The sequence below is a fragment of the Suillus clintonianus genome (genome assembly GCF_016758775.1).
Source record: "Suillus clintonianus strain FC179 chromosome Unknown DEU56scaffold_93, whole genome shotgun sequence".
NCBI lineage: Eukaryota > Fungi > Basidiomycota > Agaricomycetes > Boletales > Suillaceae > Suillus > Suillus clintonianus.
This window is the reverse complement of record NW_024539317.1, coordinates 61,616-86,935: the sequence shown is the minus strand read 5'-3', so window position 1 is coordinate 86,935 and position 25,320 is coordinate 61,616. Positions and strand designations below refer to the sequence as shown.

At 48.6% G+C, this 25,320-nt stretch overlaps 7 protein-coding genes across 7 annotated transcripts; 4 read left to right on the top strand and 3 right to left on the bottom strand.

Moving 5' to 3' along the window:
- Positions 1-269: 269 nt before the first annotated feature.
- On the bottom strand, positions 270-1,361 carry DEU56DRAFT_916817 (uncharacterized protein; the record flags this gene model as incomplete). Its single annotated transcript, XM_041357911.1, has 4 exons — positions 270-820; positions 869-1,051; positions 1,099-1,231; positions 1,278-1,361. 4 exons carry the CDS (start codon positions 1,359-1,361, stop codon positions 270-272), a joined length of 951 nt encoding a protein of 316 aa, XP_041204262.1.
- Positions 1,362-3,662: 2,301 nt separating this feature from the next.
- DEU56DRAFT_963177 (uncharacterized protein) lies at positions 3,663-7,734 on the top strand (the record flags this gene model as incomplete). Its single annotated transcript, XM_041359380.1, is given in 12 exon segments — positions 3,663-3,927; positions 4,031-4,209; positions 4,261-4,388; positions 4,431-5,043; positions 5,092-5,289; positions 5,343-5,559; positions 5,609-5,977; positions 6,027-6,416; positions 6,471-6,850; positions 6,905-7,090; positions 7,110-7,357; positions 7,557-7,734. 12 exon segments carry the CDS (start codon positions 3,663-3,665, stop codon positions 7,732-7,734), a joined length of 3,351 nt encoding a protein of 1,116 aa, XP_041204261.1.
- A 263-nt stretch (positions 7,735-7,997) lies between these two features.
- On the bottom strand, positions 7,998-8,204 carry DEU56DRAFT_693409 (uncharacterized protein; the record flags this gene model as incomplete). Its single annotated transcript, XM_041347176.1, has 1 exon — positions 7,998-8,204. A coding segment is annotated over one exon (207 nt), but the record flags the coding sequence as incomplete, so codon positions are not given.
- A 1,705-nt stretch (positions 8,205-9,909) lies between these two features.
- On the top strand, positions 9,910-13,972 carry DEU56DRAFT_916815 (uncharacterized protein; the record flags this gene model as incomplete). The annotated part of the gene is made up of 10 exons (XM_041357910.1): positions 9,910-11,080; positions 11,134-11,303; positions 11,349-11,462; positions 11,513-11,577; positions 11,630-11,790; positions 11,843-12,091; positions 12,141-12,233; positions 12,723-13,094; positions 13,147-13,544; positions 13,598-13,972. 10 exons carry the CDS (start codon positions 9,910-9,912, stop codon positions 13,970-13,972), a joined length of 3,168 nt encoding a protein of 1,055 aa, XP_041204259.1.
- A 1,034-nt stretch (positions 13,973-15,006) lies between these two features.
- Positions 15,007-20,687, top strand: DEU56DRAFT_963173 (uncharacterized protein; the record flags this gene model as incomplete). The annotated part of the gene is made up of 9 exons (XM_041359379.1): positions 15,007-15,641; positions 15,699-15,952; positions 16,155-17,081; positions 17,141-17,316; positions 17,369-17,908; positions 18,230-18,876; positions 18,940-19,550; positions 19,604-19,752; positions 19,810-20,687. 9 exons carry the CDS (start codon positions 15,007-15,009, stop codon positions 20,365-20,367), a joined length of 4,497 nt encoding a protein of 1,498 aa, XP_041204258.1. The 3' UTR covers positions 20,368-20,687.
- DEU56DRAFT_863148 (uncharacterized protein) lies at positions 20,370-22,287 on the bottom strand. The gene is made up of 7 exons (XM_041355356.1): positions 21,899-22,287; positions 21,719-21,837; positions 21,507-21,668; positions 21,369-21,444; positions 21,196-21,321; positions 20,963-21,147; positions 20,370-20,908 (listed from the first exon to the last, which is right to left on the bottom strand). Exons 1-7 carry the CDS (start codon positions 21,966-21,968, stop codon positions 20,687-20,689), a joined length of 960 nt encoding a protein of 319 aa, XP_041204257.1. The 5' UTR covers positions 21,969-22,287; the 3' UTR covers positions 20,370-20,686.
- DEU56DRAFT_826384 (cytochrome P450) lies at positions 22,247-24,807 on the top strand. Its single transcript, XM_041354334.1, has 11 exons — positions 22,247-22,749; positions 22,807-22,903; positions 22,952-23,214; positions 23,271-23,520; positions 23,576-23,698; positions 23,753-23,855; positions 23,908-23,994; positions 24,045-24,079; positions 24,143-24,189; positions 24,243-24,365; positions 24,423-24,807. The coding sequence occupies exons 1-11, from the start codon at positions 22,571-22,573 to the stop codon at positions 24,637-24,639; spliced, it is 1,524 nt and encodes a 507-aa protein (XP_041204256.1). The 5' UTR covers positions 22,247-22,570; the 3' UTR covers positions 24,640-24,807.
- Positions 24,808-25,320: the final 513 nt, after the last annotated feature.

Sequence of the window (25,320 nt, the reverse complement as noted above, 5' to 3'; positions counted from 1 at the left end):
AGTAGGGGTCATACGGAATCCTAATCGTCACTGATGCGCCCCATCTCGTCCTCCCAGCATGCGACGTGGTGGCCGTATATCGAGCAAAGGGCACCAAGGCTGCCGAGCTTCTCGAGTGCATGCTTGAGGTCACTCTCTCGGGATTTGGAATCAAATGAGATCTGATCCCGCAAATCAGAATTTAATGTAGAATTTCCAAGCGAATTGTGGTACTAACATGGTATCTACTTTAAAAAGAATTGTGGTTCTAACATGGTATCTACATCCAGTCAACCTCTGTGACATTTAGAAGGCCGATAATCGCTTTCAGACAACTCATCGTCTATAGTGATACTTTGATCATCATCAGAATCCTCGGCATATTCAGAAGTGGACGAAGACCGCGTGACAGAAGTTATCGGGATGAGATCCTCGGTGTGAGTAGGGTGTGGTGGCAGAAATAAGTTGGGCACAGCTCTGGAAGCTGGCCGGGGTGGCGGGCGTGATATTGCTACGATAGCTGGCCGGGGTGGCGGGCGTGATATTTCTACAAAAACTTGGACACGACGACGAATAGCAGAAGTTGTAGGCTGAGGTGGTGCAGGAAGTGGTGCAGGAGGTGTTGCAGGAGGTGTTGCAGGACGAGTAGATGGTGTAGCAGGGCGAGTAGTTGGTGTAGCAGGAGGTGAGGGGAGACGGCGAGGCCCTTTTCGGTCAATGTCGCCGTCTGCGAATGCATGTCGCCCGCGAGGGTGGATTGAGCGATGTGACGGTGCCTCTCCAATGATAACTGGGTCCTTGGACGTCAAGAGGCGTAAGCGGGCAGCATTGCTTGTGATGGCTCAAATAGTGAGGGTGCCTGTCTTGAGAGTGTTGACAAGGTTAGCACGATGAGGGATGCTCAAATCATGTATGCCTTTGGTCCGCCTGAGCGTGGGTCGAATCTCGCCGGGCATCAAAGTCTCTTCAGGGTAGTTCACAAGGCAACATCCGAGCTGAGCTAGTTCTTTGGGCAAGGTTTTCCAGGGGAAGTCTTTTGGGGAACGGCCATGCAGCGTGCCGCCAACAGAAGCTGAAAGAAAGTCAAGATTAGTGTAAAAGAGAACTAACGAAACTTACCAGCAAGCGCCGTTATGCCACCCATAATGCAAGGAATACCATCAAGGGCCTTCCATCCACAGTCGTGAACTTGTAGACTGGCAGTAACCCCACTAACTCCTGGGCCCTCTGTCGACACCGCCACATCCACGAGCTAGAAGCGATCAGCAGAACGGATATGAAACTGACTGGGGACTTACGAGGTGAGTAGTCACAAAAGAGTGCAAGTCTGTCTGCGTGGCGGCATCAACAAGGTGCGAGGGCTTGGATATGGTCATAGTCATTTTGCAAAGTACAAACAAGGTACGAGAGTAGATGCAGTTAATCGATAACACGCAAGAGAAGCCATAGAAATCTTTGGGATGTCACAGGGTAATTTTCAAAAAAGCATTGAATGAGGATAGCACCGAGAAGCTATGACTTACCAAACCTGGTAGATGAGCGCAGAACTTTAATTCATAACGTAGTGTTGGCACCAAGCGCTCAAGAGGGTTGTCGAGGCTACTGCGGGCCTCCTGCGAGGTGAAAATCACATCTGTGAGCCAATGCGCTTGAGCATATAACTTGTACTGAATTAAAAAGACAAACATATGGACATTCACTAGCATTCAAGGTGTCCTGAACCAGCCTCATGGGCTCCAGCAGTACGCCCCATTGTGCTAACACCAAATTTTGAACAAGGACACTACAATTAATGGCTGTATTGTATTTCTCCAACCGACAGGGCAATATAGCAGTACGAACTTCACAACAACTTGTGATCTTGTTAGGTACCATTTTTACAATTCATCCTTTCCCCTGTCATAATTCATCATGGACCAGGCGAGCAAAATACCTCACATTAGATGAGAAAGCAGCTGCCTCACGACAACATAGAGAATCATATTCTCAGTCACAAAGGTAAGTATTATATGTTTCTTGTCTAAGTTTAATCCACATGTTTTCATTATCACAGAGGTAAATTAGTGAGGCAAGCTCAGAATGCTCGCGGTTATGGTAGGTTATCGAGGGTAGCGGCCATTGACGGTAAAGTCAATAACCAATCCTATGTATAGATCTACCTCGAGGTTGTCGCTACGCCATCGTCAACTCCCCAGGAAGACTAGCTCATCAGGCGTGTCCGTAGTCATGTTATTCAAATCAGATTATGTATCGCGATGCACAGAATGATAACACTAAACAGACAACAAGCAAGGTGGATAACACTATCATCTTCCACCACGGTACTGACATCGGATCCCGCGTACGTCTCTCCGTCATCTGACGACATATGTCTCCTCCAGAAGTCTGGCAGCGATGGATGTCGGTGCAATGGATTCTGGCGCCATGAGAGCTGTTTACCTCTCGTTCTGGTGCAGATGGTGTGGCAGCGCTGGGGTTGCACAAGCGGTGCAGCTTGAATTGCGTCGTCGAAAGTGAATTCTGGCATAGGTGGAGGACTGTATTCTTAAGAGTTGCATAGTTCTGCAGATGGTGCGATCATATTCAGCCATTCGAATCCTCCGCAGTAGTCAAGACACTCACAGATGGACCACCAGCGTAATCTGCAGGAAGGACGGGAGGAATAAGGGGCTCCACATGTCCCTCATCATTAAGTTTATGCTGCTAAACTTTCCACTCTTCTCCAGTGCCTGCTTGGGCATGTCGCTGTGGCCCGACATGATGATGAGAATACGCTATGCACGAAGAAAAACTTACAAATTCCTGTAGGTCTCTGGTCTCCTTCTCGGGTGTGATGAGCGTACTCTGGATCAGGAATTTGTCCTTGCACTTTGACGACAAAGGTGGCTCGTCTTTCATCGGTTGTAGCATTACTGTAATACTGTTGGACATGTAAGCAAAGTTGACACAGACATATATAACACGAGGCGCATACCGGAGACATCGACACTTTCACCAGGCTCTACCCTGCCACCCACGGACACAAGCAATAAATTTTGATGAGGCGGAGGCCGTGATGGCAGTGGAAGTAGATTCTGTGTCTAGACTCTACAGATGCTGACGTCAAATTCCCATCACATTGTGTTGCGTCTGTGATGTCATTGCCTCGATGCATCTTCCAACAGAAGTCCAGCTGATGGCATCATACCATGCCCCTTAATATAACATTCTTTTTGCGTGGCTCTGGCACCACCTCCGCACCTCAGGCCTCAGCGCTCAGCCTCGTGCGAAATGTTCTAGGGCTACCTCCGTCGTGTAGGCCCTTACACATTTTGTTGAACTCGCGTTAATGGTGTAAGTACTTTTCTCCAGACTACTATTACTACTACCTAAGGTCCGATTTTTACAGTATCATGGTGGCTTCATCGCTGTCATCTGGATCTCGTTCTAACCGCCGCAATCGGCTTATATTTTCTGGGCTTGGACGTCACTCCGTCAGTCCGCGCAAGCCCCGAGACAAGAGGACGACTCAAACATTGGTCGAGGTACCTGGTGCAGAGGCCAAACGATGCCGAATTCTCGCAGCAATGGAACAACTGATGAATCCAGATCATCACGTGTTGAAGTTGCCTCTCCCACCTCCCCTCGTTACAAATGCGCCTCCTGATCCTGCTGATAATTTCATCGCAGATGATGGTGTGGAAATGTCAGTGCCAGAACCAGAATCGGACTCCAGCCCAGGGGAAGTGCCATCGAACACCTTGAAACATCGCATTTGGCCTGACAGGTCGACTCAAACATTGTACAACTCGTGGTCAACACTCATTCCCACTCTCGTCGAAGCCCAACTCCAATACTCCGCGCGAACGCATGGCAAACCCTTAGAGAGAATCCAGAAAGTCGTCTCAGCGTGTAGGACTCTCAGGTGCGCATTAAAACGGACAAGTCTTGTATGTTTGTTTTTAGACCGTAAGCACTGGAAAACATACCAGAGAAAATGTTCGTATTGACGGTTTATTAGGCTTTGAATTTATAGAAGCATTGAGTTGCCGTTGTTCTTCCCTTCCCCAAGTCCTTATCCACCATGGCTTGTTCCCAACAGCACCTTCGCAGCCTCGAATGGCAGTCTCCCTTGAATTACTATCCTTCTACCGGACGTTGTTTGAGCGTTCCTGCGACGCAATTAACGCGCTTACATACGCTCTCAAGACATATTACTCGCGTAGAGGCTTCCGATTGACAGACTCCAAGGTAAGTTAATTTAGTACACTATAAACAAATACTAACGATGCGTTTCTAAAGGGTGACGAAATACGAGAACCTTTTCGTCGCGGCCTTGGCCATGCGGTGCAATGGTACGACATTCTGCAAATTGAAGTTGAGCGCCAAATCGAAGACCTTCTCGAACGATGCCGGGATCAAGTTACACGGTTCGAAGATGCATCACCTATCGTCGATTCTCATTCCCATAGCACTTCCTCACCATCTTGCAACCCCGCCATCTCTCATGACATAGACCCACCATCCACCCCCTTCCCGTCGGTGCTACCCCAAGGCCGGTGTTTGTCAATTCTTGCGCAGCGATGTCCTGCGTGTTTTGGTGGAATATTCCACGGAAAACTGATTGAGGAAGGCGCTGACATACATGTTGCGACTGATGGAAACTTCCATCACCGGCATAGGCGCTCAGCGGGTGATTGCCCACATTTTTATAACCCTACTTACTTTCTCCCAAAAGGGTTTGTTGATGAGGTCGGCTGCCGAATTGACGCCCAACGTAAACGATCTCCTAAGGCACGCAACCCCCTTGTACCGGATGAAGCTATCGACTTGTGTGAAGGTGCTTATGAAGCAGCTGATGGGAAGAAACAGAAAGCGGCCATGGACAGTTTTGATGATACAGGAGTTATGGCCCTCATTTGTCGCCATGACATTCCATTGTTTTTCACTAACATAGATTCTCCCGGCGAACAGCAAAAATATTCCATCGCGCTTCTCCAACACTTGTTTTCGTTACTGCCTCCCCAGGCTACTGTTACTCTACTATACGACGTTGGGTGCGTTCTCGCGCGATCGCTTTCTAAGGTAAATATGATATTTATTTTGATATTTATTACTAAATCATATTAATAGCATGAGATACTTCCTGAAGATGTGACCAACCGTCTCCGTTTCGCTACCACAGCCATGCACGCCTACGGGCACGAGTGGGCGTGCCAGTTGGTATATAATCCGAGGATGTGCGTTGGCCTCGGCTTGTCTGACGGAGAAGGTACAGAAAGACTGTGGTCGCGGTTTGTTCGGTTAATCGGTGTCGAAAGGTCGTCTTCGGTGTGTCGTCATTTCTTCATTTCTCTATGTATCTATTATTAAATTCATTCTAGCGCCAACGTCGGCTATGGCTGCTTGATCGTCAGGCAGCTGCAATCGGACAGGAGATGCGCATCGACCTTGGTGATTGGATCAAGCGTCGTCTAAGACGTGGTATCAAGGATCAAGGAGCGGTGGCACAAGAAACCCTCACTAAATGTCGAATCCCTATCGAAGAACTGCGGTCACAATGGCTCCATCAACAGAAATCACAACTGTCCATCCGCACTCGTAAGCATATTCATGTCTCACGTTGGTGCTCGTTAATTCCTTGTTCCAGATGCACCTGCTCGACTTAAAAAAGAGTTGGACATTGTCCTCTCTTTACAAACTGACCTCGACACCTCACACAAGGCACTCCAGGCCGCTAAATCCATTTTGGGCAAAGAGTCGGCATCTGACGACACAATACAAGCTCTTGAGAGTCTTACCAACGGACACGACCGCTTGATAACCAAGGTGGAAACACTCTACGTGTCGCTTAACATTCACGACAGGTTTCCTGAGCTCCAGGGCATCGATCTAGAGTTTGTTCGAATATTGCTGACAGCTCGCGACCTCAAGATGAACATACGCAAGCGGGCGATTGCCAGTTTCTTCGAATGGGACAAGCTCGATCGGGCAGTAGGCGGCGCTCAACAAGCCTTAGGTAATTGTTCACTCTTCGCGTTGTATTTGACATAACGGACTTCTCTCAGGAACCAAGCTTCACCAGCAGACGAGGAAGGCCATAGCCAAACGACAGCCCGCCCTTATGACCGCCATCAGAAAGTTCAATTCATATTGCGAGCAGTTGGAATCTCATTACGACATATCTTCCGGCATTCCGTTACCATCACCTCTTCCAACGAAGCTTGCAGACTTGCGCGCTGATCCCACACTAATGGAGGATGTGTGGATAACCCCTTCAGTTGGTGAGGTACCACGGTGGTTGGAGGATTCTGAGGTAAGGGATGGCATACGCGCGCTTCTCAAGCGTGATCACTGCCAAGAAGAACGGCTGCGACTTCGCACTGAGGCAGATAACTTGTGCCGTTTTTTCAGAGCAGAGTTGGCTGCACTCGAACTCGCTATTCGATCTTCGGGAAGTACGTATTAATTTATGGCATTTAAGTTATTTACTGATTGAGTCAAATCCACAGGCGATCATTTCACAGCTGCCCTGCAACAGCGCCAGAGCAACTTCCTTCAGACCCAATCACGCTGGACAAACCCGCTAGCATCTTCGGCACAGTTCACCGCGCAAGTGAACAAAGCACAACAAACTGTTCTTGGCATTTCTGGCGACTCTCGGCATCCTAGCATCGCCTCGATCCATACTACCACATTGGAATCTTCGGACTTAGAGGGTGATGATGATCGAACGTTTACTGATGAAGTACTGCATGTCGACTCGGACCAAGCCGCCCTCGCAGACCTACTGGAGGGTGATATGGGACCCTTAGATCATGACGACGCCAACGACACCACAAATTTTGGCCACAATGTTGACGTGAATTTTCTCCAACCAGATGGGTCTGAGGTAAAAGTCCCTTGCTTAAATTAAATCTAGCTGTGACCCATTCTGTTCTTACAGAATCTTCTAATCGATGACTACAATGTTCCAGCTCGCAAATCGAACATTGTTGTGCCTGGCACCTTTACGGCGCGAGTCCGACCTCCTTGTGACGGATTTCCCCATCAGATTTTTGAACCCAAAGACATTGCCATTCTCTGTTCCCCCGCAGCGTGTCTCAATGACATTTGCATAAACAGTTGCGCTGTGCCTACTCTACTCCGAGCTCAAGGTTCCCAACGTCTCTTGCGCAATACTCTCCACTCATGACCTTCCACGTATCCGATACAATGCGCCTGATGAAGTCATCTGGCGTCAATGTTCATGGACGCAGTACTGGGAGAGAGACATATGGGTCCTTCCTATACATCGACCCTCCCACGTTGGACATTGGGTATTTTGTGCGATCTACCTGCCCTCTAAGGAGTTTCACCTCTTTGATAGCCTTGGGGATCAAAAACCTTGGAACATGATGTAAAGGTATGTTCTTGTTATCAACATCCGAATAACAAAATTAATTACAAGAAGGACATAATGAAATTGGTTGGTCGGCTCATTCTACTGGCACGCAAACATCACCATCACTTTCCCGTCGACCTCGAAGGGTGGGTGGCTCGACCACTCAATGTAAGTCTCTTCGCCCGATGAGTCGGACCGGTCTCATGTCATATAGATACAACCTCTTCAAACCAACAGCTATGACTGTGGCGTCTGGGGTTTTAGCTGCAATCGTTGCTGTGCTTCGTGGGCGGCATGTCATGGGAGTACGCGAGGCTGACATTGGTGATCTGCGTCATTATCTTAGCATGCTCGTACTTTCTCTACCATTGGATGTCCAACAAATGTCTTGAATATATATTATACCGGCCATCATACATATGGATTCTTGCCAGTAGCTAACCAATCCTCCTCTCGTCGGTAATCCAAGATCGCTCTCGCTACCCCCCTGCAGGTCACAATTGGCCACAAGCTTATGTCTTGAGCATTCATGCAAGTTGGCGACACGAACACGAAGCCCGTCCCAGGCTGCAACCAACCCCTTCTCCGCCTCTCGAATCTCCATAAGAATCCTGGAAGTTTCTCCCGCCTTATACATGTCAGCGCGATGAGTGCGAGACTCCCTTTGGATGCGCAAGTACCGTCCATGCATCACATCGACAAGGTTCTCCGTGAATCGCGCTTCCTCTGGCGAGTCAGGTGGAACTGGATGATCATAAGGAGGGGGTTGGTCCCACTGTGAGAGATCAGATTCGTCAATTAAGTCGGAACCAGCACAGGATTGGTGAAAGAGGTAGGAGTCAGGAAGAGGAAGAGTCGCGAATTGAAGGAGGGAGGATGTCAGAGAGTCAGGCGGCTCGCTAATGGTTGTACAAGGTCCGCGTCGTCCACGGTGCTTGACGTAGGCACGGGCGTTCTGAGCTTTGCGAGTAATTTACCTCTGTGGAAAACAGGTCAATCATGACATCAATGCGCAGAATATTCACAGCTGGAATACTTGCCGTTCTGACTGACAATAAGATGCTTTGTGACACTTTGCAGCTGTCAACTTCGCCTCTAATGTCAAATACTTTGCTCTGTGGCCCATGGTGGGGACAGGTAGAACAATCGTGACAATGTTAGTACAAGTAAGACCAAAATTAGTGTTGAGTTCGCACTGCTATATTCCTTTTGTACACGTCGAATGTAGTGCAGCCATTCGAACCTCATCGAACCCATAGTTCTCGTCCAAAAATTGGTACTAGTGGGATGGGGCGTGCTATTGGAATCTATGAGACCAGTTCAGATGGGATTGTGGGCAGCGAACACCTGCCAGTTTGTCTTTCCAACTTAGTATCATGTTTGTCCTTGACCTCATTGGCTTACACCTGTCTTTTTGGAGGCTGGAGGCTTGCTGAAGGCTTGCTGGAGGCTCTAGAAAACACTACTACAGCCAAAGTCTAGGCCACGGCAAGACCATCGGCACCTCCAAGCGGAGTATGAACACTGCTGTTCGTCACTGTTTCTCATGCTTTTTCACTGTCTGCAACAGCACCAAGGCACCAAGGGCTATCCATATATTGATCTCAGCCGGTTCTTGCGATGCACTAGCCTCCTCAAGGACTTCATCCAGCTTCAGCCACACACTATCAACATCATGGTGGGCCCTGATATACTGCCCCCTCCATAACCGAGGGTGTCTCTACAATGGCCGGTCTGGCATCAGATCAGCGCGAGGTGAGACGCCGGTCCCCGTGCACTGACGTATTAATTATTCACACTAGAAACATAAAACTGAGGCCACTCAATTGGTGCGTAACTTTCGTCTGTTTGTTGACGCTGTTCTGGGGATTCCCCAGCTCTTCTGGCTTATTCTACTGCCCGTCTACATATGCTAAGTTGTTTCTTTAATTTAATTTAATTTAATTTTGAACTCAGTACCAGTTATATGTCTAGCCTCATTGGTCCTCCGAGTCAAACTAATTTTAGGGGGTTTCAATTCCCCACTGCCTCCTGAGCCTCTGTCTCACATCTTTATTCTATGTTCCTAATATTTCACTAGATATCAAAATATCTTTGGCATTTTCTTCCGGACATCATGCGTCAAAGTGCATTACTCGCGGAGGTTCAAATTTTGAATAAGTACCGTGCATTTCCTACCTATTTTTCAGTGCTTACACCCTCATTTCTCCCTCTGAACATCTCTGTAGCCAACGCTGGTCTGCGCAGGCTCTGTTGCCTCTCACAACATACCGAGAACACTTTGTTGACATTGTGTTCAATTTATACCTGTCAGTCTTTTTTTTGTACCGTTCATTGCCGGCTCAAACATCATATAAGGTCTTTTGTTGATTGAGTACCTATCGCTCGCGTTGTACTTTGCCGTAAGTTCTGCCCCTCGTTTATCCTTTGTATTTTCGATGCTGAGGCCTTCCTTGCAACTAGGGTACCCAGACCGCTTGCTCTTTAAATTTGTCTACATTCTGTACCCTGCGTGAGTTTGTTTCCCTTAAGATTATTTCCTGGCTCACATCAAATGCAAAGTCGCCATGACACAATTTAAGGCAGACCACTTTGCTGCATCCGCAAATCAGGCATGTCTGCCTCCCATCTCCATGGACTCGTCGCTTGCTGTACCCCTCTCTAGCCTTGAATATGTCCATGAGCAATTGGGAGGAGGGTGCCGCCAATCATTACCTCCTGAGTTGACCCCCACAAGGCTCAGGAGTAGAATCAGAGCTACTTCATGGGATGCTGGTATTGTGAAGGAGGCATCTATTCGCCGAGCCCATCAGCAACCTTCAAGACACTCTCCTGCCCCCTCAGGACACTCTCCTCCCCTATCAGGAGCTGCGACTTCTAGCTCTTTTCTCGACGACGGTCCCACGAGCATCGACACGTCATCTCTGCCGATGCCACTTCCATGCAGTCGTCAAGGTTTGCCCTATCTTGGCGAACCTATTCTGCGACTTCCTTCTCATCCGGCCAGCGACCACGACACAGCATCACTCACCCTCTCTGCTCTGAATGAGCAGCATTCCTCTCCCTCGGGAGGTGATCGCAATTCGCAAGAACCTGCACAGATTCAAGACATGTTTTACGGTCATAGCATGAATGCGCAGCCCGCCTGGATAGGCCCAAATAAACCCCACCCCTTTGATTCCATGGCCAATGGTGTCAAAAATTTGCCATCCCACTCCCACAATCCGACCCTATGTGACGCGTCCCGACTCGTACCTCCCCTGTATGTAATACCTCCAACACCGTCCAAAGATATCCATGACGGCATTGATCAGTCTGCTCCGAAAGCAGCCATTCCCCAGCTTGACCTCAGCTACTACCCTGATGATGGGTCTAGTCATTCGTGTTTCCCAGAAGAAAGCGTGTTTGATGATAACGCAAATTCGCAGAAACCATCCCTGATGGGACGGAGGTCGTTGGAGATGAACACACTTTTGGAAGAAGGTTTTGCAGGGATTGAACGTGCTTTCGATGATTTATCTCTGTCGACTACATATCCACTTCAACAGCTCACTAATATGTTTCTCAAGAGTCGTGGGCGAGCAGTTCATGGGATTAATTACTGGAACATATACGCGAATTACTTCAAGGAGAACATGGACAAAGAAGTGGCGCATGTAACGGAGGATGACGTGAATGACGCCAAAGGCAAAGGAAAAGGAAAAGAGGTTTGTAGGCCAGATATGCAGGGCACGCCGAGTGAGTATTAAATATAGTTGATGATATTCATTTTATTCTGACTTTTTATACAGGCACGAGGCTGCGAACACGCTGCTATGAAAAATTCAAGGACACCTTCCCAGATGCGTACCAGGATATTCTCGACATGTTTGATGAAGCTGCTGTGCTAGGTGCTGCTACCCAAACCGTCTCTCAACGTGGACAATCGTTCCAGAGGCTCTGTAAAAAAGTGACAGGCATAGTAAGGTGTTTCATTTCGGACACGTTACTCGCTAAATTTTTTCAGTTAGATTCCTCAGCCGCCAGATTCGGTTTTGAGGCCGCTGTCGTGCTGTGTGGAAAAATAGTGAACCAAGATGCATCACTCGGTCATGTACACACCACACCCGGTGCTGGAGGGGTAAGGCGATTTACGTCATGACATTCATCAGGTGCTTACTCATTTAATAGTTTTTTGAGACACGATGTCGTGCCAACGACGACACAATCATCGCTCACATCAAACCCCATGTATTGTAAGTGTTTGTTGTCAAATTATGGCCTTCGCTTTTTGATCTGGCTTGTTAGTAACGCTGCCTCGTTATCAGCAGTTGAAGCATCCTTCAATGTTGACGATGACAACCAGGGTATAGAATCATCGTTGAGGGATGACACCTCGGACGTTCAAATTGTAGAAGGGCAAGAGGTTGCACTAAAGTGGTTGAAGTGCGAGCTCACCAGACAAGTTGGTATGCTTTCGTCTCTCTGTATCTTTGGCTGAGGTTCATGAAATCACATCAGAGTGCTGCGGCGGCAAATTCGCGTCTGACAAAAACTTTCCTTGGAAGCTCATGCCGAACGCCCTCGCCGATGACCGGCTTCGCATCACTGGTTATCCTGCACACAAGTGCTTGTTACTGGGTGAATACCATAGCAATACGTCGAAGAGCAAGGCCATTGGAGGGCTGATGCACAAGGAGATCTCTGCACTTGTAGATGCCCTGAAGGCAGGAATAATGGTCGTCGTTAACGTACCCGCAAAGCTTCAGGGTATGTCTGACAGATGGGGCTTCGAATAATCTACTGATTATTTTTCAAGCCGCTCTCATTGCCTCCGAGGTGCCTGTTATCGTTGGCGAAGCGCCTCCATCTGACTATCTGCACCCTGGTGCCCGCCGCATGTTCGCAGATGGTCACTCGGACTTTAACGGACCGCTGTGGGGACAACAAATCTGCTGAGTAGCAGAAGGTGTTGGGTCTTGCTGCCTAGCTGCTATGCCTTGAGAGACAATGTAAGACCCAGGCTTTCTTGACTAGGGAGTGCTCAAGCAGGGAGAGAGAGAGAGAGAGTGTGTGTGAGAGAGAGAGAGAGGGAGGGTGTCACTCCAGACAATGAGGCTAGAACTTGGTATCAGGAGCAAACTAGTGAGCCAAGAAGCTACAACCAGAGAAGCTACAAACTGGGGAAGCTACTACTTAACCCTAGAAGGGGAGCTACCAGAATATGAACTGAATACTGCTAATGAGTGGAAGTGTAGGGCGAAGATTTGATGATTAGGTAAGCAGTCAAATGCCAACATAAACAAAGGAAAGGGGTAAGTAAGGCTAGGTAGAAACTGTCAATACAAGGCCACAGGGAACTAGTTCCCTACACCGCCCCGGGCTAAGCCTACCACTGCAGCGACCAGGGTCAAGAAGGCACAGATAGGTCACAATGCCAGACCGTCTTCTCACGATGAGGTCCCTTCCTCGCGCCCATTTGTCGTGGTCACAAAACCTCCACCACACCCAGCACCTCCTCCCTCGCGTCCATTTGTTATGGCCACCAAGCCTGTCATGCTTGACGTAATCTCCTTTTCGACCTCTGACTCTGAGGAGGCGCCACTAAAAAATGGTAAGGGCAAAAAGAGGAAGTTAAAATTGCCGGCAGCATCTCGAACAGCGAAGAGGCATGCACCATCTGCAGTAAATGATAAGAAAGGAGAGACGAGGGGTGGGCCATTATCGCCTCTGACTGTTAGATCTTCAAGTGATGAGCCGCTCACACCGGCAGGTTAGTCTTTTCAATTAACCTCGGACTCACATATCTGACTATTTAAAAATAGCTCAACCTGCTAAGAGGCTCCGGGACGGCCCCGTCAATCGTTCTCACTATGTGGAGGGCTGCGCACCTCGGAAGTTGTACCACAAGGTTGACTCGGAAGGTGCTTATGATACCAACAAGAAGGATCCCGCTATCGAGCTTGCTGTAAACACTCCTGCACGCCCCGTAATGGTTGCTCCAACTTCAGATGACCCATCCGTGCTCACCCATACATCGCAGACAGAGCCTTTGAACACCGTGGTTGACCAGGTTGGTCCAGCCAGTCCACATACTGCAGAGCAGCAGTCACCCCGGCCTATGGCGTCTCAGAATCCTCTGCGGAGCGACCCTCGTGATCCTTTGGACTCGCGCGAGCTTCTCCGTCTTCGCGACCACCCTCATCGTCATTACTCCCGTGAAGTTCATCGACATGTGACACTTATCCGCCGTTGTTGGACCATGATGATCTGCAGCCGCGGAATGTGACGTATAACCGAAGGGAGGCTCCAGGCCTCACGCCCCCGGAAGTTCATGATGCATATGGATCATATGTTTCTGGGTTTGCTCCGTGGAATGATGTTGACGACCGTCAGCATTTCACTCCTTATTCCAACAATCCCTTACGCCCGTGGGGCTACCGTGATCGGTACGGTCAATGGAGGAGGTATCCAGACACGCAGCAGATGGTTCATGATGGTGAATTTGGCGACTACTCACGCGAAGCTCTGGCGCCACGAATGTATCCGTTTGAAGACCACCGTGCAACCCGTACTGATGACAATCATGATGGCAACTCGATGATGCATGAACACTCTCCAAACGTCCAGCCTGGACCATCTTCATTTTGATTACCTTACCCAAGTTCCCTCACAGTGCCGCCGTTGTCAGCCCATCTGGACTTTTGACACATGAAATTCCTTGTCTTTATGGTGCCTCCGTTCTCGTTATTTCACGCTCTTGCTTGGACCATTATGTTCCCTTTCGACTATGTTGGTATGCGACATGTAACTTTCGAGTGATCGAGAAAATATACCATTATTCATGTCCGATTTGGTGTGTGGAGTATAATCTTTATTGCAAAAGGTGTAAACAAATACAAGATGACTCAATTATGTGTAGTCAATTTGACATGTTCAACGAGGTCGCTCATGGCATGACGCTACCTTACATGGTATACAGAAGTGTTTCCAAAATTAGTGAGATGTTCTCAACCGTTTCAACGACTCCGCTTGACTACCAACCACTCCCATGATGCCGCCGCCACAACCAGTGAGTACAACTTCTTATCACAAATGCCTCTATGCATCGGTCTCTACCTCCAATGCACTCCCTGAACCTCGGAACAAGAATGTCATGGATAGGCTCTTGGAGGAAGAATTCAAAGGTACAGTTATGTGGGAAGAAAAATCACTCCCCATAGATGCCGAGTCCACCATGGACACCCTTATCTTACAGTCCGATTTCGCTGTAACGTCTCTCACCAAAATCCACTATTTCAAGGCCGGGCCAGGAGGGAAGAGGGTTCAGAACAAGAGGTGTGCATTCGCAAAATTCCGAACACAGAGCCCAACATTAGATAAGCTAAAAAAGCTTAAAACACAGCCACTCTAAGTTATGAACAATGAGTTTTGAGTTTCTCGCCAGCAGCCTCAAATCATCGTAAAATTGTTTGTCGAGTACTCAAAAGGGGGTGTTTTCACTGGTGTAGAATATACCTAGATAGTTATTTTAATGAAAAACGCATGTGCAAAGATCCTACATGCTAAATGTTGGTTCTCGGGTGTGATTTTTGGAAGCACGTGAGCAAAGTCAATATGACACATCAATATCAATGTGATGCGTCTCGTCAACGTCTCGCATCTCTCTCCTTGCAACATTCATTATGTATTCTACGACCCATCAGCCTGCTCGCTACGATTCCTGGTTTGCTTCCGAAGACGATAACGGAACTTATTACATCACGGACCTCGATGACGATTCATATCATACCACGCATTTCGTATCAAATGATCCATCAAATCGCTCGGATATCATTTACACGTCATCCGGACACTCGCAGACCCCATCCATAGACTTTCAAGTATTGTTAGATACGGACAAACCATCTTGTATTTCTAGTTTAGCTTCCCTTAATTATCTCTCTCGCCAATCATCAACGGATAGCCAAACCTCAAATTCATCTTCGGTCTCAGCCACGATCTCGGACTCAGATATCGACATCAAGGCGCAACTCAAGCTTAATACCCCCAAGTCCCTGTATCTATTATTCAAGGCCAATCGGCTTCCAGTATTGGATCAGTTCGGAGATCGATGGAGACTACTCTGCCCTGAGTGCGGAAGCTGGTGTCAAACCAGTGTGCACACAGCCTTACCTCTATGCACCCCCGGTCAGTTCAAGTCGCTCACTAACCACCGAGGCAGTAAGAAGTGTGCTGCTACTGCTTCCAAAAAGCAAAAGCACAACACTCAGAAAGCTGGCACAATGATCAAGCCTTCCTTTCAATCTGATCAACCCAGGTGTGTTCATTTCGGCTCAATTTCATTGATGATCGTGTTACATTATGTCATTTTCAGCAACGCATATGATCGGAACATTATGTGTTCTGATATCAGCTCGCTTAAACGCGACATTGTGTGTCCAGGCATTCCCATCAACTGGCCTGACGACCTCCACACATTCGCTATGTCCTTTCCTTGGGCACGATACCACGACAGACCCGACGGACTACCGTTTACTGTCGACATCACAGTTCCCCGACTCCCTCATGCTCGATCGAAACTCTGCACACATCTCACTATTCGGGAAGATTTCCCGTGTGAAGAGTGTGGTGAAGTTTACGCGCACGTCTATCGCCTCATTGATATAGCACATAATCCCAAGGCCCACACGAACTATCATTATCTGGGTCTCGCACATATGCGAGACTTAATAAAAAAACACTCGGATCAAGTTAATCAGTTGAAGTTGCAGGCATGTTTTATTATTCTGCCCCCCTCCCATTGCAGCATCTCCTACCTCACAATGCCTAGAAACGGTCTTGAGTGAGGATGGTGTTGAGGGTGTTGGTCCTGGAGAGTCGCAGGGAGAGAATGACGACGAAGAAGTCATGTTGACGTTCGAAGAGGCCTTGATTGATGACTCTGACTCACCTGCTGATGCCCCCCCAGCTCAGTCTAACCAGCCTCGCACTCAAGATTCTTCGTCCCCACCACTACCGCAAGGCCCAGGCATCCGTCCCGACGACTATCTGTTGTATAACGGCCGCTGGATCCACAAACAGACGGTCTGTCGTCTCATCATCAATAAAGACTTCATCTCGAAATCACTTAACCGACTCGAGCACGTCCGCGCTGGCTATACTAAAGTCAACAAGTGCATCGATATGTCAGCAGGTCGCATCACTAACCAGAACTTATTCCTCGTTGGTGATATCTTCGTGACCATCCTGCGCTCCAGTCGGACACTTTCTATTGCCGTTCTTCGGTCGACAGCAGCTAGCCTTTGCGGTATTTCTCACTCGTCAATCAACATAGGCGTGATGAAGGCTTCAAGAACCACGGCAAAGATAACTGGCCAACTGCTCACCATCATCGCTACTCACCTCTCAGCTGATGTTTCACAGATGTTCTTATGGGACGGCGGGTATGTTACTGCGTGTTCGGTAATTCAAGGGTCCTCGGAGTCTACAGAACGCAGTGTCGTCGTAACCATCCCAGGTTCTCTTGTCGAGCCTGTCAACCCCGAACCTACATTCATTCGGCTACGCGACGATATCAACGTGGACGACTTCTTGCAAGTGAGGGGGGGGCAGAGCACATGGCAGATCTCACGGGACGCTCTGCAAGCAGCTTGTGACCTGCTATGGGCAAAAGCGGTAGAGATAAATGTCCCTCTCAAGTCAATTGCAGTTGTTACTCCTTCAGACGAGACCAAATTTCCTTATAGACGCTTGGATGGTAAGTGTCTCACGGTTTGTATGTTCACTTTATTTCTAATGCTACATTTACATTTACAGGTACTCCTGCTGTCATTTCTATGGAGGCCAGTAATTTGCTGGGAGCATCCGAAGGGGATCGAATCTCTGTGTGTCCCCTTTGCGAATCAAGTGTCCTCAATATGCGCAATCACATGGGTCAGCATATCCTGCACGCACTCAGTAACACACCAGAGGAGGTCGTTTTGAAAGAACCTGTACGTTTTTATATATTTTCATTTGTACTTTACGCTTATGACTATCTACAAGGTCGGCGACACACTTCCGTGTGGCTTTTGTGGACGTTCTGATCGACCAGAGTGTGCTATCACCGTCACTGTGCCTGCAAAAGCCGCCACAACATGGGACACTAAATGCATGTACCAGCACCAATTCCGTTACGCGTCCGCCGAGACCGGTTCCAAGAATACACCATGCCGCAACCTGCCACTGAAATGTGAGCTTTGCCATCCCATTCTCCCTCCAGCGCCTGGCAAGACAACGAGAAAGACGGCTGTCGTCCCGGTCGGTGCCGTTTGGCGCTACAATATGCACAAGCATATCTTCCGGGAACATGAGGAATATATGGTGCCGGGACAGAGAGATGTTGGCTTACCGCTGCCCGCAAATGTTTGGAGGGAGATGAAGCTCACGGACTTGGAGCAAACGGCTTCGCACATCCCCAAGACGCATTGGCAGCCTTCCTACACTCCTCCGGGCGAGATTGGAAAAGAGAACATTCCTCCATTAGTTTCCCATGGTTCCAAACGTGCTGCTCCGCAAGCAGGCTCTTCCCGTCCTTCAAAGAAGGTCCGAATGACTATTCCTACTGCTCTTTCTGCACTCAGCGGTTGATTTCTTAATGTTTTCTTACTTCATGCACTTATGCCAGTCGTCTACGTACTCGTTTTCATTCGTTTTATTGCTGCAACTGTACTGTTTTGCTTTCGATCGTTCAATTGATCCGTTCTGACTTCATATTGATTCTCGGTGTGACAAAAAAACTACCTAATAAAGCTAAATTACATGATTGGTCACGCTGTCATCACGCCGTCACAGTAGGCGTAGGGGGTACCCAAGTTGCGGCAGGTTAGTGTTCTAGATTTCTCAATCACACACCTCTTGGTTCAGAAAGGGCCTATCTTTCAACCTGCTGCCCGCCGTGGCGCAGCACAATGGCTGTTTGATGAGAGGAATGTCCAGCCGAGGACGTTGGTAGACTCCAGGAAGCAGAAGAAGCAAAAGGTGCAGATACAGAAGGGACAGGGACAAGAGGCAGGGAGGGCGCGGACACAACCACGCGCACAGATGAGCATGTCGGCTGCGTTGACCGACACAGAATTGGAGGTGTCAGATTCGTCATTCACATCGCCTGAAACCGACAAGAGTTTCGGTGCTAAAGGATATGACGACAAGAACCCCAACAAGAAGCGGCTTCGGGCATCGGCGACGACAGAGGGCAAGTGGACCCTGCTGTTCAATGTCGTGCAAGCTGCCATGTATGCGATATACAAGGACACGTTCCCGAAACCTTCAGCTGCATTCCCCTTTCGTGCCATGGACGTTATCAGTAGCCCGCCGAAGCGTATATGGTCCTCCCAATTATGTAATACTCCCGTCCCGGACGACACCACCACCCAGAAGCCAGATATCATTCTGGTAGATTGCAATCTACGCAACCTCTCATTGCGATGGTGCAACATAATCACATGCGTGGAGCACACAGATAGCGAACTCGACATATCCATACCTTTGTACTGTGGCAGCGGCACCAAAGGGTACCTGTTGATGTGAGAGCAACCCTGGCACCGGTTCGTTTTGATTATCACCATCGCCAATAGGCAGCTTCGCCTTCACTACTTTGACCGCTCGGGTCTGATCAGTTCATGCCCCGTCAACATCTATGATTATCCTGTGCATCTTCTTGAGGTTTTAAACACATTGACGCTCGCGCACACCAACAACCTCGGGTATGATCCCACAATGCACATGTGCGATCCTACCTGCAAGGGCTCGCACACCAATCTGAGGGAGCACGCAATAGGCTGGGTAGAGAGCTATGATCAAGCGATTCTATCAATCATGAGTGTGCTTTGGCGAAGCCAAGGTTTCTTTTCTCGTGGCACCATCTGTTATCATGTTCAGACCTCGGATGGGACGGAGTACGCACTCAAAGACTGTTGGGTCGCGGAGAAGAAGAAATACCACGAGGTGACCGTTCTCAAGATGGTTGAAGGGATCCAAAATGTAGTCAAGCTCGTGGCTGATTGGGATGTCCTCTACGATGGGGAGTCGGACTGCACGTATCGCATTCGAGCTTCCCATGGTGTTTGTAGCTCTAGGTTCATTCGCAGATTCCACCGGCGCCTTCTGTTGACCCCCTGCGGAGAACCGCTTGTGCTCTACTCCTCGAAGCTTGAGCTGTTGAAAGCCTTCCATGACTTTGTCACAGGTGAGTCTCGAGTGTGTTGAAATTGAATCCTGAGACTGACCATCAGTATTTAGCTCATGCTTTAATGCTCGGAAAGCACGTCCTCCATGGAGACTTGAGCCCGAACAATTTTATCCTCCATGATGGACGAGGGTATTTTATTGACTTCGATCATGCTCGGATTCTTGCGGAGGGCACCGATAGCATTCCTTCAGAGGGCACGGTAAGTGAAACTTAGAATTTTCACGGCATGGCACATGGCTGAGCGCATTGTTTGAAGGGTACTAGGCCCTATATGTCAATTCGTCTTCTCCGGGAGGGTATTGCAAAGAATAATGCAATGATCCAACATACAGCAAGTGATGACCTGGAGTCGTTGTTTCATATCTTTGTCGAATTTGCGACGACCTTCGATGGGCCACGCGGCTTAATGAGAGATGAGAACAGGAGGCCCTTGTGGGTTCATAAATTTGAGAGCGCAGACGACGACCCCTGGGTGGCAAAGCAGGCATATGTGCTTGCACCTCGCAAGGACACGTCGTTGATGGACAAAACGACTCCATTCTTCGCACCGTTCAGTCAAATTACACAGGATTGGCGTCATCTAATTCTAGCAGCAGCCAGCGACTCGAGCGACCCGAGCGACCACCCCGTTGGCGTAACTCATGCAGTGCTTACGGCGCTCCTGGAAAAATGGACCTCTCAGCTCCCCCCGGATGCGCCCACAGAAATTATGGTGCCCGTGGCATCATCATCGAGATTGGGTCATCCTCCACCCGACGATGCCCAATCATCCGCGCGTCTTTGTCGGTCTACGCGCATCCAACAGCAACTGTGATAGCCCTCAAACCCTCCTCATCCTTCCCACATCCAAATGAGAGTGCCATAACCTCTTCTCGCACGTCCTTTCTGTATATGTTTTGTTTTGCAACGAATTTTGGTATAATATAGTAGTACACCACGTGCCATATATTACATACCTTCCTGGTCCGAATATCAATGACGGAATGTTTGATACCCGTGGATCTGAGGGAGCCTCCTCTGGAGAGGTCCTAGGTAGATAGGCTGTAAACACTAAGTAGATATCCCCAATTGTAATACATGCAACTTTAAAACCTCCTCGTAGATTGGGGTCTGTCAGACTACTTTCCCATAACCTAAAAAGTGGGTCTCATAGACCGTGAGAACAGATGAAAAGTGCTGCCAAGGGTGGATTGGGATGCATAAACTTGCAAAAATTTCATATGATGTTGCGAGTTTCCGTGTTCCGCCTCACTGGTTGTTCCGTGAGAAGTCGAGAAGTAGTAACTGCGACTGTTTCTGTTTATTGCGATGCAAATAAGCACCATGTAGAAGGCAATCGACATGATCGGCATGGCCTAGTAGATCGAAGTTCAGTTGTTTTCGATAACAGGTGTTAACAGGGGAATCACCATGTCCATCACAACAGTCTCTCCATTGTTCGAGCAGACGAAACAGATAAGTGCAGTGAAAAGCACCACAGTGTACAAAACAGCGGCATCCACAAGCATGCGCATTATTGGCATTACAGTGCTCTTCAAAGCACGAACCGTAGAGACAGCGTGTTCAATCATCCAGATGCGATATGCCAGTAATGCTGGACATATTCAGGGCTCAGACGTAGCGCTCTCGGAAACATGCTTACCTGAACTCAACAAGTTAGTCGCAATTGTTGAGGCAAGGAACGCCGCGGACCACAGTGCGAGCGCCTCGGCGAAGATGTTACTGCTACTGGCTTGCGAACAACTGTAGACCGCATAAATACCGGTCACTACGAGGCAACATCAGATCATTTTCTGAGCATGATTGTGAACTAACCTGCGACACTGCACCACAGCATGCACGGTACGATGATAACCCAGACGGATTGCCAGACAATATAGCAACGATAAATCTTTTACCTCAGTTCTATAAGTTCAGAGGCTCCTAAACTAGCAGATAAAATTATAAACCCACAACCACCCCATCAACGAGTATAGTCTGCATGACATAAAACGCATGCTTGATCACATACGTGTCTTGGGAAACATCTTGGAAGAACGCCGACGGCCCGCCTGGGTACGTGTCACGATACTTCACCAGTCCATCTTCGACACGAATGATATTCACGGCCATGTGCTAGAGAGATATCAGCAGATGACATCAGATGCAAGAGGCGAGAAGTTAACCGCGGTACTCAGTATCATCAGCAAAATGGCTACCACAGTGACTGGGCGATTGATGTCCTGCATGCGGTGATTGCAGGTCAAAGCACAGATGGTACCTATAAACATGAGGGCCGAAAAGCCTGCAGAACAGTTAATGTTAGCTTGGTTGGCAGGGAGAGACCAGCACATTGCGATACTTGCCGTATAGAATACCTTCTAGCAATGCCGACATTGCAACAGCAGCATCCATCGGCATCCCTCTCGAAGCCATGATGTCGACGGTCTGGGGGATAAGATGGTTTGGGCATCTTCGCCGGTTTCACATACATCGTTATTATATGACCTGAGTCAAACTTGGTTTCACGGTCAATGCTGATAGAAGTCTCTGATGGCATCGCAGGTGGCTGCATCATGGGAGTTTCAGGTATTTCTGGAACCCGTTGGTTCCCACGCTTGAAGTAGAGCCGCTGCGACGACGTCTGCGATCTCCGTGTCTCCACCATTTGACGTTCGTTCCACGATTAGTAGCCTATTTGACTCAGACGGTCACGGTGAGCGATAAGAACTAAGTTAGTGATTGCGGCAAGTTGCGGAACAATCTGATGGGCCGGCGGCAGCGGCGGCTGCATCACTAACCGTTTCATTACATGAACTTCCATGCTAAAATTTTCTATGGGCGCTCACCGGTGCACCCACCGCGGTAGACTCTATAATAGTGATTCCTCACATCAGATTTCCCCAATTATCTTATCGTCGTCACGTTGTACACCGTAGCCATGCCTCTTGGGATCAGACGAGTCACAGGCTGAGCGGCAGGTATTATAAGGCGCATTAAATTTACTCTCAGATCTTTTTCTAGCCCACTTAAGCACCATGAAGCTAGGAGCACTCATCACGGTAGACTATGCTGCTGGTGTTGTTGCAGCAGCAGCGGTGCTCGCCGTGCTATACAAGAAATCCTCGTTCAAGTTAGCAAACGGCAAGAACGGCATTCCGCTTCCACCTGGACCTCCCGCCCGTTGGTTCTGGAGCAACGCTTTGCCTTCTGTCAAGTGAGTTTTGGAAACGTCACCCTTGGTATATGGAACTGATGCAGTCCGTCTACTTAGCATTGCTCGTGCGTTGACTGACCTTGTTCGGGAGTATGGGCCTGTGGTATCGTTCCGACAAGGCAGTCAAGTGATCATCGTCATTGGGAGCGTCGAGGTAATCCGCCCGTAATTAGGTTTTCTCAAACTTTGACCCATCCACCAGGCAACCACGGCCATCATGGAGACAGAAGGTAAATCGCTGGTAGATCGACCCCCGTCTATCGCTGCGGGCGAGATGCTCTCAAATGGGATGCGTATTGTCATGGCTCGTTCCGGAGAACGCTTCCGGCGTCTCCGCAAAGCGGTTCATACCCATCTCCAGCCCAAGGCAGCAGAGGCATACAAAGATATGCAGCACGATAACGCAAGTAAATTTGTATTGGATATCCTAAATGACCCCAAGAACCACAAGGAGCACGCAGCGCGGTACGTCGTTAGTACAAATTCCTTTTGTAGTCCTTTCACAGATATGTTGCCTCAAGGTATTCAGCATCGGTCATTCTTCGGGTGACCTATGGGAAGTCTACGCCAACTGCTTACACTGATCCTGAAATTGTCCGTATCTACAAAGTCCTCAAACATTTTGAGCTTGTGATGCGCCCAGGAGCTTATCTCGTCGATCGTGTGCCTCTTTTGCGCTACTTGCCTGGTTACGGAAAACAACTCAATGAGTGGCATAATGAGGAACTAAGTCTCTACAGACATCAGTTAGGGCGAGTCGAGAGGGAAATAGTGAGGGCTTTCTTTTTTGATAAACGTACTTCATAATAATGATTCTTGCACTAAGGAACAAAACAAAGCGGGTCCCTCTTTCACCAAGACACTGTTGGAAAACACCGAAGACCACCAACTTGCGACAGATGAGATGGCCTATCTCGCTGGAACACTCTTTGGTGCGGGATCTGATACAGCAAGTGACGCAACATATATCCTCTCCGTGAACTTACTGATGGGCGCGGTTCAGACTGCTATTGGAATTACCACTGCTATCATGGCTGCGGCATGTCACCCACTGGCTCAGGCAAAGGTGCATGAAGAACTCGATATGATCGTCGGATCAGACAGAGGTAAGGCTAAGAAGGTGAACGTTTTACTTTCTTAACTAATCCTTAGTAATAGCGCCAACGTTTAAAGACTCGAGCTTGCTCCCTCAATTGCACGCGTTCATTTTGGAAGCTTTGAGGTGGAGACCTGTCATTCCCATAGGTAAACCCCAAATTCGACGCGTTCCTGCACGGTGCTGACATGTTCCTCAGGATTTCCCCACCGCGCAACTCAAGACATCATTTGGGTCAGTGTCTTGACAAAACTTATGGCGTAACCCATGTTCTTATTATATCGTGTATGCAATCAGCAAGGATACTGCATCCCCGAGGGCGCAACGGTCTATGGATGCCATTGGTAAGGTTAAATACATCTTTACTGCGCGTCCCTTCATTAATTCAACCTATCAGGGCAATCTGTCGCGATCCAATTGCCTTCCCAGATCCTGACAAATTCGATCCCCAGCGCTGGCTTGATTCAGAAGGCCGCCTTAAGGACAATGTAAAGTCTTTCACCTTTGGCTTTGGTAGACGGTAAGTTGTGCCAACAGTCTTTGACAGCGATCAGTGAAGTTCACCTGTCATTGAAAGGGTGTGTCCTGGCAGGCATCTCGCAGATAATTCAATGTTCATCGGCCTCGCACTTCTCTTCTGGTCTTTCCGCATTGATCAACGACCTGACGCTCCGATAAACACACAAGCTAGCGACAGTATCGTTTCCCATACTGCGCCATTTGAAATCAATGTCGTTCCCCGGATCGATGTTGCGAAGTTGAGAGAGATGATGACGGATGAAAGTTTGTATTGAAATGTTGAAGATGGGGTGCTGTTGTTCGTCCTTCCTGACTTGTGGGCTTATTCACTTTACTTGTCCCTGCGAAAGTCAACTGCAACGCATGGAGTCCACTACATAAGTAGCGGTATAGATATTACTGAACGCACATTGTTACTACTCATGAAGCTCCCTGCGAACACGTTCCTGAAGTCAAAGCGCAGGTCCGTGATGCGCGTTTGCTCGAGATAAAGAGAGTGCAAGAAGTTACAGGTAATGGCCACGCCCCATATTGTGTTCACCCGAGGTCAACGTGGTGGCTACCTTAACCTGGATACATGATGGCACTGCACGATGGTTAAAGATCACATACTTGGTGGCCTCTTGAAACAACACAACTTCAATGAGTTCAACGCAAACGCCCATGTCACAATGTTGAGCACTTAGGGCCATGACAATTATTAGCAGGCAATACGACGTAGAACTACACACCAATATGAATAAAACAGTCCTCTGCTCGAGTAGTACTTTCGTCTTCATAGCATGTGTGGCATGATTGAGTGCCCAGGCCGCCTTCGTACGGTCCATGACAGTCCTATCCTCCAAATCATTGAATGCATCCTCGTAGAAAGCTTCGACAACGTGTTTGCAACAGCGTCACCAACCTCCCATAGCGTACCAAAAAAAATGCAGCCAACAGCAAAGCTTGAACAGCTC

Excerpts from the sequence above, each read along its gene's own strand:
- DEU56DRAFT_826384 (XM_041354334.1), top strand. The coding sequence starts at position 22,571 with ATGAAGCTAGGAGCACTCATCACGGTAGACTATGCTGCTGGTGTTGTT. Across the intron at positions 23,215-23,270 it reads CACAAGGAGCACGCAGCGCG|GTATTCAGCATCGGTCATTC; the intron begins GTACGTCGTTAG and ends TGTTGCCTCAAG. Across the intron at positions 24,080-24,142 it reads CAACTCAAGACATCATTTGG|CAAGGATACTGCATCCCCGA; the intron begins GTCAGTGTCTTG and ends GTATGCAATCAG.
- DEU56DRAFT_863148 (XM_041355356.1), bottom strand. The coding sequence starts at position 21,968 with ATGGCTTCGAGAGGGATGCCGATGGATGCTGCTGTTGCAATGTCGGCA. Across the intron at positions 21,322-21,368 it reads GCTGTGGTGCAGTGTCGCAG|TGACCGGTATTTATGCGGTC; the intron begins GTTAGTTCACAA and ends GTTGCCTCGTAG. Across the intron at positions 21,148-21,195 it reads GACTAACTTGTTGAGTTCAG|CATTACTGGCATATCGCATC; the intron begins GTAAGCATGTTT and ends GAATATGTCCAG.